This window comes from Pecten maximus, chromosome 11 (assembly GCF_902652985.1).
Source record: "Pecten maximus chromosome 11, xPecMax1.1, whole genome shotgun sequence".
Classification (NCBI taxonomy): Eukaryota; Metazoa; Mollusca; class Bivalvia; order Pectinida; family Pectinidae; genus Pecten; species Pecten maximus.
In genome coordinates, this window is record NC_047025.1 from 6322100 (window position 1) to 6341822 (window position 19723).

The following is a 19723-nucleotide window of genomic DNA, read 5'->3' on the forward strand; positions in this document are numbered from 1 at the left end:
AAAGTTGTAGTATATCATAAATACAGGTACTGATGTTGACCGGTACGGTCAGGGATGTAAATCAAAGTTGTATCACATCATGAATACAGGTACTCATGTTGACCGGTACAGTCAGGGATGTAAATTAAAGTTGTAGTATATCATCAATACAGGTACTAATGGTGACCGGTACGGTCGGGGATGAAAATTAAAGCTTTATTATATCATGAATACAGGTACTAATGGTGACCGGTACAGTCAGGGATGTAAATTAAAGCTTTATTATATCAGAAATACAGGTACTTATGGTGACCGGTACAGTCAGGGATGTAAATTAAAGCTTTATTATATCATTAATACATGTAATGATGTTGACCGGTACGGTCAGGGATGTAAATTAAAGTTGTATATTATCATTAATACAGGTACTAATGTTGACCGGTACAGTCAGGGATGTAAATTAAAGCTGTAATATATCTTTAACACAGGTACTAATGTTGACCGGTACGGCCAGGGATGTAAATCAATATTTGCATCTGTCTTGTTTCTGAGGAGAGTGCAACTTTTTGTCAGTTTCCCGTGGTGCAAGTTTCACAAAGTATCTAAAAGTTTGGTTACCTCAATATGTTGCCATGCGCTAGCCGTTCGCCTTTTAATGTACCATATTGTAGAATTGCGGGGAAATCTCAGCACTATATGGAAAACCTGTACACCTATCGGCTGCGATTTGTAGTTATATCGGAGAAAATAAGTTTCATCTTTAAACGGGTACATTGAGTGGATATCAGTGTCGAAAGTTTGAATTGGTATACGTAGTCATACATAATATTTTACATAAAGTGGTTAAAGATAGAAAAAATACATCACTGTATACGCAAGTAAAAATGGCAGTATCTTACATACATACTATTAATATTCAATGGTTTTCTGTTAATCCTATGATTGATAATACAAACATACTAACTACAGAACGTGTTTATTTCAGTTGCTGACAAAAGTCTGTGGGAAAGCATGAATCAATACGTATTCGATTCCTTAAGAACTCTGCAGTCAAAATTGTCCAGATGTAATGACTGCTGTAGCGGAGATTATTTATCCATCCACTGCCCTCTATGTCCAGTTTCAAAATATAAACCCAGAGCAGCATCAAAATTACGTGCACATTTGGAAGTGCATTGAAAAACACGCATAGAAGGTAGAAATGGTAAGTAGCGAACAAAGTCCATTCCTTAAGTAAAGAGTTATAATGATATAAGCAGGGTCCGTTTTTAGATAATTGGTCACTACTTACTAATGGGGTAATGCTCTTTTCCGCGTCAGCGTCTACACACCTTAAAGTTATGCAGGTAAGTATTTAAAAAGATATTGTGTCCACAAGTATGCATCCTAGACCCCTCTAATTTGGCATATACAACCATTAGATATTTAAGATTGATGTCACGTCAATTTACTGTTGATTTATTGGGTAATTTTTGGACGTAACATTCGTCCTGTTAATTGTGAAAGACTTTTAAGTTTACGAATATGTATCCCATATTAGTTAATAAATAATTGTGTAACAAATACTGTTGACAATTTGATCTTAATACGTATGTATTGATGATCAATCTCAAACGACAATGCCGAAAAACCCTGTAATGATATAACTTTTAAGATTCGCCGATTTTAGTGTCAGGACCCGAACGAAGTGAAGGTTGAAGTAGTTGGTTTCCCATCAAAATCTTTTGCGTGTCCATATTGGGTTCTCTGTAATATTTGATATATTACAATTTGTGTTAGCGATTATTACCAGCTAACATCATACAATGGTAAATTACTACGTGAAGTGGCCAATTCAAAAAGGTGTCGTATTGTTTCTCCTTTAAAAGTGCAAGCAAAATAATGGTAATATCTGTTTCACTCGTATGACTCTTGCTTCGCACTCGAGAAAAAATGTACTTTGTTTCTGTATTAGTAATACTGATATACTGATAAAGCATATAGATCTCTTTTTGTATGAGGGAAACATTTCCTCTGGACCAAATCATTTCTTTTTCATGCTTTATAGCTAACGTCCATAATGCACCAACTACATGTGCAAGTAAAGCTAGTATTTTCTCAAAGTAGAATGTGATATTCAAAATCCCCCGCCGAATATCCAGATGACACTTTATGAAATATTTTTGCATGTCAATTAAAATCATTTGTTATGCGAAGTATAAGAATGTGAAAAATAACTTCAATGGCAATAACACACAAATCACAAAGAATGCAGCTATCAAACTGTAATCACATCTTCACATAGTGGTGTACCACACTTCAAAACGTAGATCTAATCCTCAGGGCACAGTAAATTTGTTCCCGAATCCCTTGACCATTACTGTCTATCATAGATTAATGTTCACAATTCTATTCCCGAAGCAAATGTATACAAACGCGGGATCAGTTTGTGGAAACAGCTGGTCGACTCAAGGCGATAATACTCATTTATCAAACAATTAATTATAGTCATTGACACTATGGCTGTCCTGCCGTCAAGATAACACTCTTTAGTTAAAACAAGTTTTATTTCCAGATAAATGCAAAAGGACTGGACACAAGTTACCCTAGAAAATTATCTCTGCATTCATGTATAGATGTATATATAAAATTGTAAAGTTGCTGAAAAGATTATCTGCATATTTATCGCATCATCGAATGTGCGTGTGTGTGTGTCTTTTCTGGTCGTTAGTAAATATTAGTTGTTCGATATGTTAAGTGCTAAGAGTAAACTAATGACCCGAAATTCGAGTGGAAATTTAATTAAGTTATCTTTCAATTCTAAACTGTCTTATTAGCCAGTGCAGGGAGATTGTTTTACCTGTCAGGATACCTGGCTTGCTAACCTTTAGTATATGTCCGATAAGATTAAGTCATCACCTCTCCGGATTAAGGGGGGCACAACTTATTTCAAGCCTATTTGCGTGTGTCATTTTTCATGTGAAGGTATGATGAAAGTATCGTGCATGTTACTAATCAGTTTCATCGTAAACATCTTAGCTAGGCGCACGTCAACGCTTACCTCCAAGTCTAACACAAAACAGTCTCAGAAGATTGAGTTTATTGTACCCCGGGGGTATACTGGAATCGGCCTGTCGGTCTGTCTGTCGTCCCATAATCGTGTCCGGACAACTCATTCTAAACCGATGGGCCGATTCCAATGAAACCTCACACGCATATAAAGGATCGAATGTAGATTTGCATGCAGCTGTTAAAATTACAAAATTTCGGTTGGCAAGGTGGCCGGTCATTTTCAACAGGTTTTCCTTGTCCCCGGACAGCTTCTTAACTGGTGATCCGATTCCAATGAAACTTCACACAAATATAAAGGGTCGTGTGTAGAATTATGGTTACTATGGTAATAGGTCATTATAAAGAGCTATACCCCTCAGTCGTTTGGCCGATTTCATATTTATCCAAAATGAAATATGAATTTGTAAGTATTCAAAATACTACAAAACTGTACTTTGCAAATAGCATGGAGGGGGAGCGGGGTATATAAGTCAGCCATCGGCTTACAGTTACAAAAGGTCATAATTTTTTTTAAAGATGTTTTATCTCCCAATACAGGTAAATATGAATGATTAGAAAACAAGAAGAGACTGTTTCATGTTTTTATGCAACACTTTAAATATCTTGAACACCTGTACTTAACGCTAAACTTTATCTTTATATCTTTTAAATTTAAGATGCGAATAGATAATTGATTGCATTCAGATGAAATTCCGTTGCGCAGAGTCTCCACATTTTACCCGAAATTCTGTAATACAAATGTATATGCGATTATTTTTTGACGCTGATATTTATTTATTCAGTTATTCCATTTGCTGCTATTGATAACATATATTTCTTTACCGTACGGCACTGAGATACATTTGATGCATTTTTGTGACCAGTAGTGAATACGTTGTCAGCGGTGTTACATTTGAATTATCATACTTGTTGTAATACTATTGATATATTAGTTTGTTTCTTGAAATTGATATATTAATGTTAAAAGATTATTTGAATACAAACTTCAAATATATGTCCGTGATAGAACATATTGGATGTTTCGTGTTCATAATATCGTAAGTGAAAACAATGAAATCATTAAAAAATGTTTTATGCACATTTAATATACGCACTATAATCCCATAGATCGTCGCCCGATTCTCAGCGATCCTCGTTGTTTCTCAAACTTTTCTTTATAGAGACCAACCAACCAATTGTTTTCCCATATACTTTAGTGTTAACGTTTTGGAGTATATCATTCAAATTCTTGAATTCAATATGACAATATGGTTTATAACAAAAGTTTAGGGTCTGATATAACACCTAATCAAAAAAAAAAGTTGGGTCCTTCAGCTCAAATTTTCTCCAGGGTAGCCATTTTGAAAATAGGTGAATTTCGCAGTAAAAATTCTCAAAAATCTTAAATGTTTACCTGTTTACTATTATTACGTGAACTTTTGGGAAAAAAACCAATCGGACTTAAGAAATTTATATCAACATTTCTTATTGATAGTTACCTATCAGGCTACATATCTATTTTCTCACTTCATAACATACTGGCCAATCAGTGGCTGCCAGACATTTTATCCTTGGCTCAACGTTCTATACACAGGGGCTGTTTCAAAAATATTTTTTTCAATTGGTTGGTTGTTCCTTAGTACATGTATTAAAGATATATTACAGCTTGTATTTACATCCCTGACTGTATCGGTCAACATTGGTACCTGTATTTATGATAATATACAGCTTTAATTTACATCCCTGACTGTACCGGTCAACACCAGTACCTGTATTTATGATATAATACAACTTTAATTTACATCCCTGACTGTATCGGTCAGCATTAGTACCTGTATCAAAGATATATTACAGCTTGAATTTACATCCCTGACTGTACCGGTCAATATTAGTACCTGTATTTATGATATAATACAACTTTAATTTACATCCCTGACTGTACCGGTCAATATTAGTACCTGTATTAATGATATAATACAACTTTAATTTACATCCCTGACTGTACCAGTCAACACCAGTACCTGTATTTATGATATAATACAACTTTAATTTACATCCCTGACTGTATCGGTCAGCATTAGTACCTGTATCAAAGATATATAACAGCTTGAATTTACATCCCTGACTGTACCGGTCAATATTAGTACCTGTATTAATGATATAATACAACTTTAATTTACATCCCTGACTGTACCGGTCAGCATTAGTACATGTATTAAAGATATATTACAGCTTGTATTTACATCCCTGACTGTACCGGTCAATATTAGTACCTGTATTAATGATATAATACAACTTTAATTTACATCCCTGACTGTACCGGTCAGCATTAGTACATGTATTAAAGATATATTACGGCTTGTATTTACATCCCTGACTGTATCGGTCAACATTGGTACCTGTATTTATGATAATATACAGCTTTAATTTACATCCCTGACTGTACCGGTCAACACCAGTACCTGTATTTATGATATAATACAACTTTAATTTAAATCCCTGACTGTATCGGTCAGCATTAGTACCTGTATCAAAGATATATTACAGCTTGAATTTACATCCCTGACTGTACCGGTCAATATTAGTACCTGTATTTATGATATACTACAACTTTAATTTACATCCCTGACTGTACCAGTCAATATTAGTACCTGTATTAATGATATAATACAACTTTAATTTACATCCCTGACTGTATCGGTCAGCATTAGTACCTGTATCAAAGATATATTACAGCTTGAATTTACATCCCTGACTGTACCGGTCAACACCAGTACCTGTATTTATGATATAATACAACTTTAATTTACATCCCTGACTGTACCGGTCAATATTAGTACCTGTATTAATGATATAATACAACTTTAATTTACATCCCTGACTGTACCGGTCAGCATTAGTACATGTATTAAAGATATATTACAGCTTGTATTTACATCCCTGACTGTACCGGTCAACATTAGTACCTGTATTTATGATATACTACAACTTTAATTTACATCCCTGACTGTACCAGTCAATATTAGTACCTGTATTAATGATATAATACAACTTTAATTTACATCCCTGACTGTACCGGTCAGCATTAGTACATGTATTAAAGATATATTACAGCTTGTATTTACATCCCTGACTGTATCGGTCAACATTGGCACCTGTATTTATGATAATATACAGCTTTAATTTACATCCCTGACTGTACCGGTCAACATCAGTACCTGTATTTATGATATAATACAACTTTAATTTACATCCCTGACTGTATCGGTCAGCATTAGTACCTGTATTAATGATAATATACATCTTTAATATACATCCCCGACCGTACCGGTCAACATAAGTACCTGTATTTATGATATAATACAACTTTAATTTACATCCCGGACCGTACCGGTCAAGATCAGTACCTGTATTTATGATAATAATAATAATGATGTAATGTTGAGAGGAACAGTTGTGATATTGCCATTCGTCTTTAAATAACACTTAATGTGTAACAAAAGCCTGTATAGACGTCACAGTACATGTTGTATCGAATGCACCCCGGTACAGTTGGGTCCTTCCGGTACAGACAGAGACCTGTACAGGCGGGGATGTAGGCTGACAGACCCTACTCGAAAAAATGGTAAGCTTTCATTGTCACTGTTCTGTTCGTTTTTATAATACATGCGACTTGACTACAATTATATAGTTTCAATTTACTGACCCAAAGAATAAATCTAGAACTTATTTCAAAATGAATCCATTCAGCTGATTCTCTTTCGGGAAAATCTTAAAATAAGCATTGAATAGATGAAAACAAGCACTGAATATATCGTATCAAGTTGCATCGCGGTTCATTATCATCCCAAAGCTTATATACTCTATATAGTAATTATGTAGGCCCTACACACATGGCTGTTATAAATATCACATTGTTACGATGCCATAGCCTTGCTAAATAATTCGATATTCAAATCTCTGTACCAGTAAATGTAACGGAAATGGACTGGATAATCCGAACATTTCTGATGTTTTATCGTCCTTTGGAAAAAATCTGATATGGGTCGACTACCATCGGAACTCCTGCCATGGTGAGAAGAGGGGAAGGGGAGGAAGCCGACCCACCCTCAGTGCAGCATTTCGTAAATGTTTTCAACTATATTCAATAAGGTCATGTGTATAGAAACACGTATTGAATATATATAAATTGAAACATCAATAATTTTTTGACATACCTGTCGGACAGAAAAAAGCATACATGTCAACATACATGAACAGGTCAATAAACTCATTTTATGATTTAACTCCCGAGTTTTTCAAGTAATTATTTCACAGCCATTATTTATAACTACCATGTATCATGCATGATACCTCATATGTAGGTACACTTGAAATTAAATTAAAAACCAAATTTCCAGTGGCAATGTCATCATTCATTAACTTACCAAATTACGTTACAAAAGTTCTTATTGATGATATAATTATAAATAAATTTGAATTTCTCAAATAAATGACGTTGGAAAATAATAATATATTTTCAAATGAAATTTGAATAAAAACTTTTTTAGCATACAAATTTTTGCTAAAATCATGCATGCTTAGCACATTAACAAATCCAAGAAAATTCTTTTAAAAAATGTTTAAATGGTAAGTTATATAGCAGAACTAGAATGTACAGAAAGACTTTTGACCTGTCAGTGTATCTTAACATGTATGCCAGGTATGTTTAAAAAATTATCAATGTTTCCATATATGTGTCATTGAATTTCTATCCACACATGTACAATGGTATTGAATAGTTGAAAACATACGCAGGTGTACGTGTGCTTTACCCTCTTTTCACTAAGGCAGGATTTCTGATGTTAGATGGCCATTATTAGATTTTTAAAAGGCTGATAATATAAAACATCAGAAATTTTCAGAATATGGACTGGGCCGCATGCCAGTTGCCAGGTATATACGTAGTTCAAATGGTTAGAACATCCATCAAGAGGTTGGAGGTCTTGGGTTCGAGTCCTGGTCTGGTCATTGCATTTTCCTCAGGTTATATATATAAACACTATTCAAATAGGGGCCGCGGTGGCCGAGTGGTTAAGGTGTACCGACACTTTAACACTAGCCCTCCACCACTGGGTTGCGAGTTCGAAACCTACGTGGGGCAGTTGCCAGGTACTGACCATAGGCCGGTGGTTTTTCTCCGGGTACTCCGGCTTTCCTCCACCTCCAAAATCTGGCACGTCCTTAAATGACCCTGGCTGTTGATAGGACGTTAAACAAAAACAAACCAAACCAACTATTCAAATAGTATTAAAATAAGATTTGCCCACAATTATGAAACAGTACATATAACAGGAGAAGGAGAAAACCTGCATGGGTGGCTAATTATAAAAAAGCAGGTTACCACCAACCACTGTAGCATAGCTAGCTGAAGATGAAAGATGGAAAACTCCTTTTTCATCTAATTTCTGAATTTAAAAATGATAAAATATAAATACCTAAAGGTGTGTAACTTTGCTCTCTGGGGGCCGTGGTGGCAGAGTGGTTAAGGTATCCCGACACTTTATCACTAGCCCTCCACCTCTGGGTTGAGAGTTCGAAACCTACATGGGGCAGTTGCCAGGTACTGACTGTAGGCCGGTGTTTTTTCTCCTGGTACTCCGGCTTTCCTCTACCTCCAAAACCTGGCATGTCCTTAAATGACCCTAACTGTTAATAGGACGTTAAACAAAAACAAACCAAAATTGCTCTCTGCAAGAATTAAATGGCAGCTTTCCTAAAAAATAACTGCATGTATATTGGACTGGGAAGTGTCAAGTATTGGTAGATGTAATTACTAGCATATTGGACATCATATATACATGTATATATCATGCTTAACAAATCACATCTTCTTTTATTAGCCTTTGATTACATTCTTTCATTGCACAGCAGAATTAGGCAGAGGTTGGTTAACAAAGTTAGTATGTGATCATGAATTGTTCTTTATGTATTATTTACTCATTTAATTTTTATGAAACTTAACAAAATGAGACCTGGAAATCTGAAAAATTTAAAGCCTATACAATATACTGCTATTTACTTCAGTTGTATCACTAATTTATAGTTGAGGAATAATTTATATAACTGCATGACTTATAATGCTTTGATTTTTTTTTCAGATGTGAAATATTCTAATGCTTTGATTTTTTTTTTCAGATGTGAAATATTCTGTGAATGTGGAATTGAAACAATGAGACATAAATATGTTTTGAAGTGAAGGTTTTAGTGTAGAAAAAAAATTCAAAAAATCATCATGTTTCTGTTGCAAATACTGTACTCCAAATTAATTTTCAATTGTTATGGTTAAATATTGCAGAACATTGATGTAAAAAGTACATTCCATTGTAAGCAATATTATAGAAATAAAAAGTATAATAACAGTTTTGTCGGCCATTTGAGTCACCATGAGCCAAAAGGTGAAACCAGGGAGCACGAAAGGAGATGTTTCTTATCTCCGCGCCACAGCACCACCTGCGGGGCCACCACTTCCCATATCACCACCACCGATGAGAGAGGGCAACATAACTCCTGTATCTCAAATGTCTAGCATGGATGAATGGGACGACCGGGATGAATTCCGTATGAGGGAACTTGAAGAAGCTAGAGCTCGAGCAACACAGATGGAAAAGACAATGCGTTGGTGGTCAGATTGTACTGCCAATTGGAGGGAAAAATGGAGCAAAGTTCGTAATGAAAGAAATAAGGCTCGTGAAGAAAACAGACAATTACGTGCAAAATTAGAAGCATTAGTTAAAGAATGTACACAGTTAAAACGAGAAAGACAAGAATTTTGTGCAGAAACTATCAAACTGAAAAAACAACTTGGAATGGATGTTGATTCTACTGTTTTAGAGAATCCCAGGCCAGAGTTATCTCCTGTTAGTGATAGATCTGCACAGCTAGCAGACAATTCCAGCGAGGAAGCTAAAGATTTACAAGCTTTATCTCCGACCAGAACTAAAACAAAAACTGAAGTGAACAATTTGAATATCAATGTTGAACAACAAAAGTCACAATCAAGACCAAAAATGTTTGACGAACTTTCAAATGAGTCAGACGGAAGTCTAGCTGAAGAGAAAAAGGCCCTATATGAACTGAAGCTGGATGAAGCACAAAAGACGTTGCTTGGTGAAAGAGAGTGAGTATCATATCGAACATAAAAGTCATCCATACTTGTATTGAGGTATTATATAGAACTTTCTAGATAACGTTTGAAATCTACATTTCAAAGTCAAAATTAAACTGTTGTCTTTTGAGTTTGATAAATGAAAATATACGGTGATTCTCAAGATTCAAGAAATTATTCTTCCCTTTTTTCTGCAAGCCTTTGAAGCTAAAGTATGAAAACGGAGGATATTAATATTGGTTTGTCCGTCTGTCTGTCATACTTCGTTTCTGTGCAATAACTGCAATAAATATTAACAGATTTTCTTCGAACTTGCAATTGGTTACAAGGTTAAATGCCTTAAGGCCCAGCCAATTTTGATTGCCATTTTTGTGTGACTTGATTTAATCGAGTTATGGCCCCTTGATTAAATAAAATTGTTGATTTTTTTTAAGACTATATGATACTCCCTATGTTTGATAGATAGCTATCAGCCTGTCAGTCAGAATGATGTTTGGTATATATATGACACTTTGGTTCTAGGACAGCCTGCACTTTTGTTATGAATTTACTTTGCCCCAATTGCAATAAACATATATTTAATATATTTTCTTATTTTCTTTCCAGTGAAAAAACAATGTTGATGAAATCCATTGAAAAACTTCAATTAGATCTGAACTCGATGAAATCAAAGTATGAAGATCTGAAGCATTCCAAACAGGACTTATTAGTACAGGTTTGTTGTGGTCATCTACTGAAATTCAAATATTTAAATTAGGTCATAATTAAAATCATGGCATTGTGTGTCCAGGTTTTGTCTTTTGGATGAAATCTGCTTTTTAAAGGAAATAATTGTTAATGCCTTGCCAAATTGTTGTCTAAAGCATGAAAAGTCACTATGTTTACTGTTGGTCCTGTACTAAGACTTAGGAATGGACGTGCATTTCTTTACATGTTTTTCTAGTCAGGATATTAAATATTGTTTAATTACATACAGGTAATAGTGATAATTTGGAGTTTTTTCTTCTGCTATATCGCAACAACATATAGCCATCTCAAAGCGGTTTACAAATTATTATCCGTTGGGCCTTTATATTAATTAGCAACCAGTCGATGTCTTTCTCAACTTCCTGGAGCATACAGCGGGAACATTTCTGCCCTAACAGCTTACATACTATATTTCTACACTGTCCTGTAATCTTGTGTATATGTGTTATTATCTTGAAGTAGAAGGGAAACTATGGTATACCTTTTCTGTCAACATCAGGATCTCTGTTAGCATCAACATCGATGTACAGGGGGCCGCCATAGTTCATTAGGTTAGAGGGCTGGCAACACAACCTCAGGTGAAGGTCTGAGGTATGTGGTTGACTGGTGTCGGTTTGTGTCTTTGAAGGCTGAGAGACTTGCCAGTCTGTGCTGTCGTAGTTGTGTCCTTGTGTCCTTGGGCAAGACACTTTACCCTTATTGCTCTGGATGACATGCGACCAACTTCCTGTATGTTGTTCAGTGGGGATGGGGTAGTCAGCAACTACTGCAAAGGGACCTCGCCTCAAAATGATCCTGGCTGTTCACAGGGCGATAAATTAAACCAGACAAACAATGCACAGTTGTGTTTTCTTCTGTTTATCGGAATGCATAAGTACCTGCACATGAACCAAATTTAAAATAGGTACATTGTAGACCATAGGGTGTGCAAAAAAGAGATTTTGAGTCCTGTAATCCATTAATAGCTCACCTCGTCCAAAGGGCCGATGAGCTTACATAATTATGCCATGGAGTAGCTTCTGTCGTCCAACAATAATTTTTGATTGAAAACTAAAAAAAATTTGTGGAGCTAGATAATTAGCCAGAACCCCTTCAAAAGTATCCAGTTTGAGTTGACATTTTGTTTATATATCTTTAATATTTTTTAGAATGATCTTATAGGACTTTATCTCCTACAATAATGATATACATGTATACGTAGCAGGTTCCTTAGTTCAGGAATTCGAAATTTTGTTGCTAGAACTCTGAGGCATGTAATTTCAGCAAATATTTACTTTATTTATTTTAATTCTATTAACAGCTGAATAAAATCAAAGATGACCATAAGGAAGAGATTAGTAGAATTACCATGGAGATGGACGAGGAGTCAAGTAACAGGTCGGCCATGGACAAACGTCTCGGAGAGTTAAGAAGAGAGGTATGTACTTAGCCATGATCTTAATGATTTCAAGCTGAGGTGTGATTGATCTGTCAAACACAACAAAAATCATTGATCATATAATATCTCAGTCATAGATCATTGATGTAGATCGGGCTATTCTCTTTCGTATTATAATCCAAGATGGCGGCTGATTTTTTCCCCTTCTTGCATAGTGTTTTATCCGGGGATACGCCCACCCCCGAATTTTGCCTATTCCTGGGCTTATACCTGGTAAACTAACACAGGGGCAAATGTACTAAATGTGTTATTAGGAACGTAGATGTTAAATTGTAAAACATGGTCATTTTTTGCTCACCTGTTCCAAAAGGACTATATATATTGAGCTTATGCGATAGCACAACATCCGTCTATCAACTTTTATCTGGGGAAACCAAAAGGGGAAAAATTTGCATAAAGGGTGACTCTGGAGTCTGACCTCTTCAATAGGGCCCTTGTTTGTCAGGAAGGGCAGAGCCCAATAGGGAAATTAGAAGACTTAATTAGCCCTTTAGATAGTTATTATGAGTGAATGGATCACCAAATTTGGTCAGAATCATCTTTGGAGGAAGGCGAACAGATTTTACATAAGCGGTGACTCTGGCACCCCTGAGGCCGGAGGAACAGATCCAATAGGGGAAATAGCGGCAAGTCATTTAAACTGCTACTAGCCATGAACGAGTGAATGGATTTTGATAAAATTTGGTTAGAAGCCTAAAGCATCCTTGGGAGAAGGGGACCTAATTTTGCAAAAATGATGACTTTCTCCCTCCACCCTATGTACCCCCACCCCCATCCCTTTGTAAGTGGAAATAGCTGTAGTTATGAACAAGTAGATGGATTTCAACCAATTTTGGTTAGAAGCATAAAAGCGGAAAAAATTTGCATAAAAGGTGACTCTGGCACATTCTTTAAAAATCTTCTTCTTCTGAAGGAATGAAAGAATTTGGTCAATATTTGGTCTGAATTAAGCATCCTTGGGTGGAGAGGAACTAATTTTGTATAAACTGTGGGCCTGGCTGTAGTGGCTCCCAAGGGCCTGAAGAGTGGGGAAATGTGCACCAAATTGTTTGGTTGAAATCCTTCTTCCAAAGGAGTGAAAAGATTTGATCCATATTTGGTCTGGAGCATCTTTAGATGAAGGGGAACTTATTTTTGTATGAACAGTGCATCTCGGCCCCCAGGGATCTGAGGAAATCTTGGGGAAATCTGGCAAATCTTTGAAATCCTTCTTCTTTAGGAATGAAAGGTTTTGGTCCGAATTTGGTCTGAAGCATATATCACCCAAGGTGTTTGTCCAAATTTGGTCTGAAGCATCCTTGGGTGAAAGGGAATCAATTTTGTATAAACATTTGTTACTGTTGCCTGTGTTTCCTCTGGCCAGAGGAAACTCGGACTATGGGCGATTGTACCTGATGAAAATTGGGGGAAATGTTTTGCCTTGCAAATGAATCAACCTCAATTATTGGTCATAAGTAATTGCCAATGGGTAAACAAATTTGAATGTATTGAAATAAACTCTCACAATGTTTGTTGTACCTATATAATGTAATAGTGACACCAATACTATTTATATTCTAAATCTCTGCTGTAAACTGATATACGTAACTAACAAAACTTTTTACTGGTAATGCCGAAATTCAACTTTAATACAAGTTGAAAATAATTCTTGAAATCTAAAACCATGTGGAAACTTATTTTCTAGTTGGAAAGACTTCAAAGAGAAAATGCTGATGAGTGGGGTAAGCGAGAGAGATTGGAGACAGAAAAATATGGTCTAGAACGAGAAAACAAAAAGATTCGGATCCAGATTGAAGACCTGGAGGAGCAGTTACAGAGAAAGACTCAGCAGACGTCGGTTGTTGTTGACTCGGACATGAGGACACTTCAGAATGATCTGTCAGAGAAAAATAAGGTTAGGCATACAGTGCTATATTTACATTTTACAACATCACAAGGTCTTCTGAGCCTTACTCAATTCCTCTAGTGATATAGAACATGGAAGATTCATGCAGGGCATCCAATAAATTCTTGATTTTCAGCAATTTTAGAAGTCAAATCATTATTTTTTCAGAAATCTGAAGGGTCAAAATTAAACATTATCAAGTAGACATGTCACTTCTAACAAAGAGTCAGTTCTCATTTTGGGAGTCAAAACTGTATTCTGAAGGGTCTGGTAGATGCCCTGAAATACATGGCCCCGAATTGCAAACATTTCTAAGTTTAAGATAATTTTTCAATTCAAGAAAATTTCTCAACTTAACTTTTTCCATACAAAAAGATAAGAAAATTTTTCTTAAATCTCCTATGCTTTCCTTATACTTTCCTTCCTTTATAAACTTATTCTAACTGTGTCATGCTTTTACCTGTATGTGACTGTATATATGAATGGTGTGATAATTTCACCTCAGGAGTTGAATGATCTTCGTCACATCCACGGTAAGTTGAAGAAAACACTGCAGGAGAAACTTACAGAATTAGACCACACAAAGAGACGTGGGGAGCAGTACGAGATTGAAGTCAAGAAACTTCGAGGCAGGATTGAAGAACTGAAGAAGGATCTTGCTAATGCAGAAGATGAGGTATCTGACAAATTCAGGTCTTTCTAATTCTTATGTAGAGGTTTATATGTATATTGAAAAAGAAAATTCATTTCAAACAATGATACCCCCATATCGGTCAGACTAGAAATAGGATTTTCAATTATTCAAACTTCTGCTATGACTATAACCAGCTTTGTTGGAATGAGGAAGTAGCCCTCTGTTTTGAACTGTTTGTCCTATATTAGGCTTATTAGTATTTTTGTAGAGACAATTGTTGACGGTCCTAGTAGCATACATATCAGCCTATGAAACTCCCTATGAGTGAGATCTCCCTTATTCTACATCCAATGTGAGGGGGAAAATGTGTGAAAAAAAATTCCCGACACTTTTTGTCTCATGTAGGGGATGTTGTAAGGAAACCGATATAGTTGTAAATTACCTCAGATTATAAATTAGTGCTATTCCAGGAAATCATATATGGGATTGGGGAAGACACTTTGAAATTAGGGGACCCAGGTAGATGCAATTAAAAATTTTGATGACCCTCCCACATATCCACTTTTCTGTGAACGGTACCCTGGTATATAGAAGCAATTTTAATGTAAAAAATGGTACAAACACATCTAATACACCCAACAAAATAATCATAATAATAATTCATTAACGTGCCTTCCCCCGTCCCATAGATATTTTCCTGGAACAGCCCTAAGTACATTATGATATTAAAATTTGACAACAACAGTTACTACTTATTATAAGTAGTGCTTTTCCTACCTAAATTTGTATGAGATCACTCACTGATATACAATGTCCTAACAGTATATTTAGGTAGTTTTTATAAGGGTAATACATGTATTTGTATAGGTTGACACCCAGGCAAACATGGTCCGCAAACTACAGAGGACTAACGATGAACTTCAGGAGGAAATGGAGAATCTACAGGTCCAATTGGATCACACACAGAGCAGGTTAGTCCAGATATCCTACACTGTCAGTGACACAAAATAGTGCGATACAAAATGTTTTCAACTTTATTGAAATTAATGTATTTGCAGAATTCATTGGCATTTAAAACAATTGAAGTTTGGTAAATGTGAAAATCAGATATTTGCTTCAATCTGTTTAGCTTAAGAAATCTTTTGCCGATTTTGATCTTTCAAAGTTGATGTGCTCAGATAAACAGTTTCCAAAAATCAAAGTAGCCTCCTAGATTTATTCTATTGACATAGTGTTTATGTTATTTTGGAGTATTAAAACTTCATAGTTTTAAGTTCAGAAGATTAACATTGAGTTATGTATATCATCAAGTCTTGGTTTTTGTTCAATATAAATTTTAAAAAAATTCAATATAAAAGGCAAGTTATCGAGAATTTGTTTCTGTGGGATTCTGCAGGTTGAAACATACAACACAAAATATGAGTATAGATCAGTCAGTGCTCAGGTAATATCAGTAGCAGAACTCTCTGGATGACATGTTTGTGTGTTTTGGTACAAGGTGTATTAACCTTTTCACTTCTATTATAGAAGTTTGATGTTGTTAATTTTGTTGCTAGACTTTGGAAGACAATATTAATAACACTAACTCAACATGTTGGTATTACTGACGTCTCTCTAATACACAGGCATGGATTTCAATGGATAACCTTCTTGTTCTTCCTAACGACAGTCATTTCTAGCTCACCTGGTTCCATGTTGTGGCGCAGCGTCCTTTGTCCATTGTTCGTCATCAAATATCCGTTGTCCATCATCGCTACTAGTCCTGAATGACTCAATTTATTTTGATTAAATTTGGTCCGGAGCATGATTGGACAAGGGAGATTCAATGTTGTATAAACAATAGGTGTGGTTGTCCTTGGGCCAGAGGGGCAGAGCTTAATAATCTTAATTGAGGTAAATTCTTTGAATCGCTACTTATCCTTAACAACTTAATGGATTTTGATGAAATTTGGTCTGGAGCATAATATTGGGCAAAATGTATCCAATGTTGTATAAACAGAGTGTATGGCTTCCCTGGGGCTGGAGGTGGAGGGCCCAATAGGGGAAGTAGCAAAAAACCGTATTGATAAAGTTCTTCTTTGAAAATGACAGGAGATGGCCCATGTTTGGTTCGACCATTGTTGGGAGAGGCAGCACAAAAAAAATTGTTATGTAACCTATAATTATATGACAGTGTTTTGCATTGTCCAGGTGAGCAATGCAGGCCCTCTGGGCCTCTTCTTTTATCCTTTTTATACACCAGTCAGAATTTGTCAGGAGTGTTATGGTATGGTGTTGTCCATCCATCCATCAGGCATGAAATTGGGATTTTAACATGATAATATCAACATTTATCGTATTATCATGTTGTGACATTGAATAGTTGACATTCTGATGTCCTACAGTTGAAGATTGATGAAATCAGTCCAAACATTTTCCCAATTTTCCCCCATTAGCATGCCTGGGACTAACCAAAATGAAATGGGCCTATAAAAGGTCTAGATGGACGTACATATAACACAACCTGGATGTGTTTGTTTTTGTGTAGTTTTATAGTCCTTCAAAAGTTGAGGAGAGCATTCACTAAAAAAAATTATGCTGCCATTTTGCCATTAAAAAAAAAGCTTCTTTTTGTATGATTTAGGTGTTTAGTGATTGAAGTCTTGCATTGAAAGTGTGTCGTAATGAAGTTTTTGAAGGCATTTTACTTTCCAAAATAACCTGTTGAAGTGCTACAGTACATGTTGTGAAACTTTGTGTTTTAGCATTTGAGTAAGTTATTAACCTCTAACTAATTAGATAAAATAATCATATTTAAATATAATCAATTTTACAATCATAAGTCTGACATTTTATGTATGGCCATCCAACACTGTGTGATCCTGTTGTAATGTTTTGTTGAAATACAAGCCTCTTATAGCTTATGTTAACTCCGACATATATTCGACATAAAATATAGATTCTTGTATGTTGTAATTATGTTGGTATCTATTATAGACTTAAACGGTCCAGTCAGTCGGCGTTGTCACAGCGGGCAGCCAGCCTACGCTCATTTGACCCCAATGATCAGGACGACCCTTATGACAGTGACCTTGACCCCGATGATGACCTTGGTGATGAGCCTTAGCAGTGTCAGCAAACACACCTGGATGATCCTCATTGAATGTACCTGCAATATTTATCAAAAGTTTTCAAATGTGATTTAAATCACTTTAAAAATTGTCACTAGCTATGTACTTCCTCAAAATGACAGTTGCATATCTACAGGCTGAATTAAGCCATATTTGGTTCACAGGGACTTGGCAAAATTCTATACCACACACTGTACATTGTATGTGTATGGACTGTGGGGTTGGGAATTTTTCCCCTGTGATATGGCTCATTCATATCAACTTTATTTCTTGCAATACCACTCCTTTGCCAAATTTTAATTATTTGTATTGTGTACAGATATTTTCCGTATGTTGTGTTGCATGTTATTGCAATTTTTTTTTTTTTACATTTTGTGCTGAAATATCAGGTAAGCAAAGCAGGACTGGCTGTGGCTAAATTTGCTTTTTGGATATTTCATGAATATTTCTGATTTACGTAATCATACTTTAATTGAAGTACATGACGTGTTACCCTTACTTGTTTGACCTGTGGTAGCACTGGTTTGAAAACCTTCAGGGTTGCATGAATATTCATATTATTATCAATGATCAAAATGCTTCTTATTAATGAAACTAATATCTTCCCAAACAAACCAAAGATCATATAAAACGACATTTCTGATTGGTCAGATTTTCTGAGCCATTTCCTACAGAACCAATCAAATTACTGGATTTGGTTCATGAATAATTCATGCATACCAAACTTTTGTGCCAGTGCCCCCATGGAATCAATCGAAGTTATGTGAAAGACAGATCACTTGGTTACCAACGATGGAATAACCAGGTTACAGATAAGATAGTTTTCTCTGGATCTGACAGTTAATAATGATATGGTAACGTTTTAACTATAATAATATTGTTATATATAGGTCTATTTTCTGGAAGATTATTTCAGAGAAGTCAGAAATAGCATTTCTCAAAGTTATATAATATGAATTAAGACAAAGATTTTAATCTGGTTTAGTTTAATTTTATTCTATGTTTTGATTAGTTTATAAATGTTACAGCATTAGATTTATAATCATTTACTTTAATATTTAGGTTTGTTGAAACAAATTCAAACATAAAATGTATTCAAAATGATTTTAATTAAAGATGAACATTGTACATTACATCATATAATAACCATGTGTTAAAAAGGTTTTAAATTCCAAAAGGAATTTGGAAATTGGTGACAAGTACTCACGTTAAGTGGCTGCACGTACACATTGCAGGGTTCAGGATCAAAGAGACCGCTCTCTGACACCCGCAGGATTATATACTAACTCACGTGCGAAATGAGTTCCAACCAAGGGAGATAACTCCCTGATTTTCACTACAATATTCATTGCTTGGGAAGATTTGAGGCAGAAAACATGTAAGATATGATATGATGATGTTGACAGTATACTGGAGCTTATAGCACATGGCAGAAAACTACAATCGTGTAAATCAAATGCAACTTTGCTGTCAATAAATAATGGTATTCATATTAACTCTGATCATGAGAGCTGAGAATAAAATCTGTGCAATAGTTGAAAATATTTCACTCAGGAAAATTAAACTGTAGCAACAATAATATGATAAACTGCTGTACATGCATACTGGAACCTGCGGTACAAGTTGTTGCTATGTGTAACAGATACAAAACCACATGAATTGATGACATCATGCACTCATAGTTCTGTGGAATCCCTTCTACACATACATGTACACGTAGTGTTGCATAACCTCATTAGTATCAATCAAATTT

General features: G+C 35.4%; 1 protein-coding gene across 2 annotated transcripts; it reads left to right on the top strand.

The window, feature by feature from the left end:
- Positions 1-9253: 9253 nt before the first annotated feature.
- Positions 9254-19427, top strand: LOC117337961 (coiled-coil domain-containing protein 102A-like). Of its 2 annotated transcripts, XM_033899119.1 has the most exons (8): positions 9254-10168; positions 10763-10871; positions 12204-12320; positions 14026-14235; positions 14732-14902; positions 15728-15831; positions 16257-16304; positions 17837-19427. In XM_033899119.1, the coding sequence occupies exons 1-8, from the start codon at positions 9435-9437 to the stop codon at positions 17964-17966; spliced, it is 1623 nt and encodes a 540-aa protein (XP_033755010.1). In that variant the 5' UTR covers positions 9254-9434; the 3' UTR covers positions 17967-19427. The 2 variants fall into 2 exon arrangements, with proteins under 2 accessions (XP_033755010.1, XP_033755011.1); XM_033899120.1 differs by lacking the exon at positions 16257-16304 and having other exon boundaries at positions 9256-10168.
- The last annotated feature ends 296 nt before the right edge of the window (positions 19428-19723 follow it).

Excerpts from the sequence above, each read along its gene's own strand:
- LOC117337961 (XM_033899119.1), top strand. The coding sequence starts at position 9,435 with ATGAGCCAAAAGGTGAAACCAGGGAGCACGAAAGGAGATGTTTCTTAT. Across the intron at positions 10,169-10,762 it reads ACGTTGCTTGGTGAAAGAGA|TGAAAAAACAATGTTGATGA; the intron begins GTGAGTATCATA and ends TTTTCTTTCCAG. Across the intron at positions 14,236-14,731 it reads ATCTGTCAGAGAAAAATAAG|GAGTTGAATGATCTTCGTCA; the intron begins GTTAGGCATACA and ends ATTTCACCTCAG.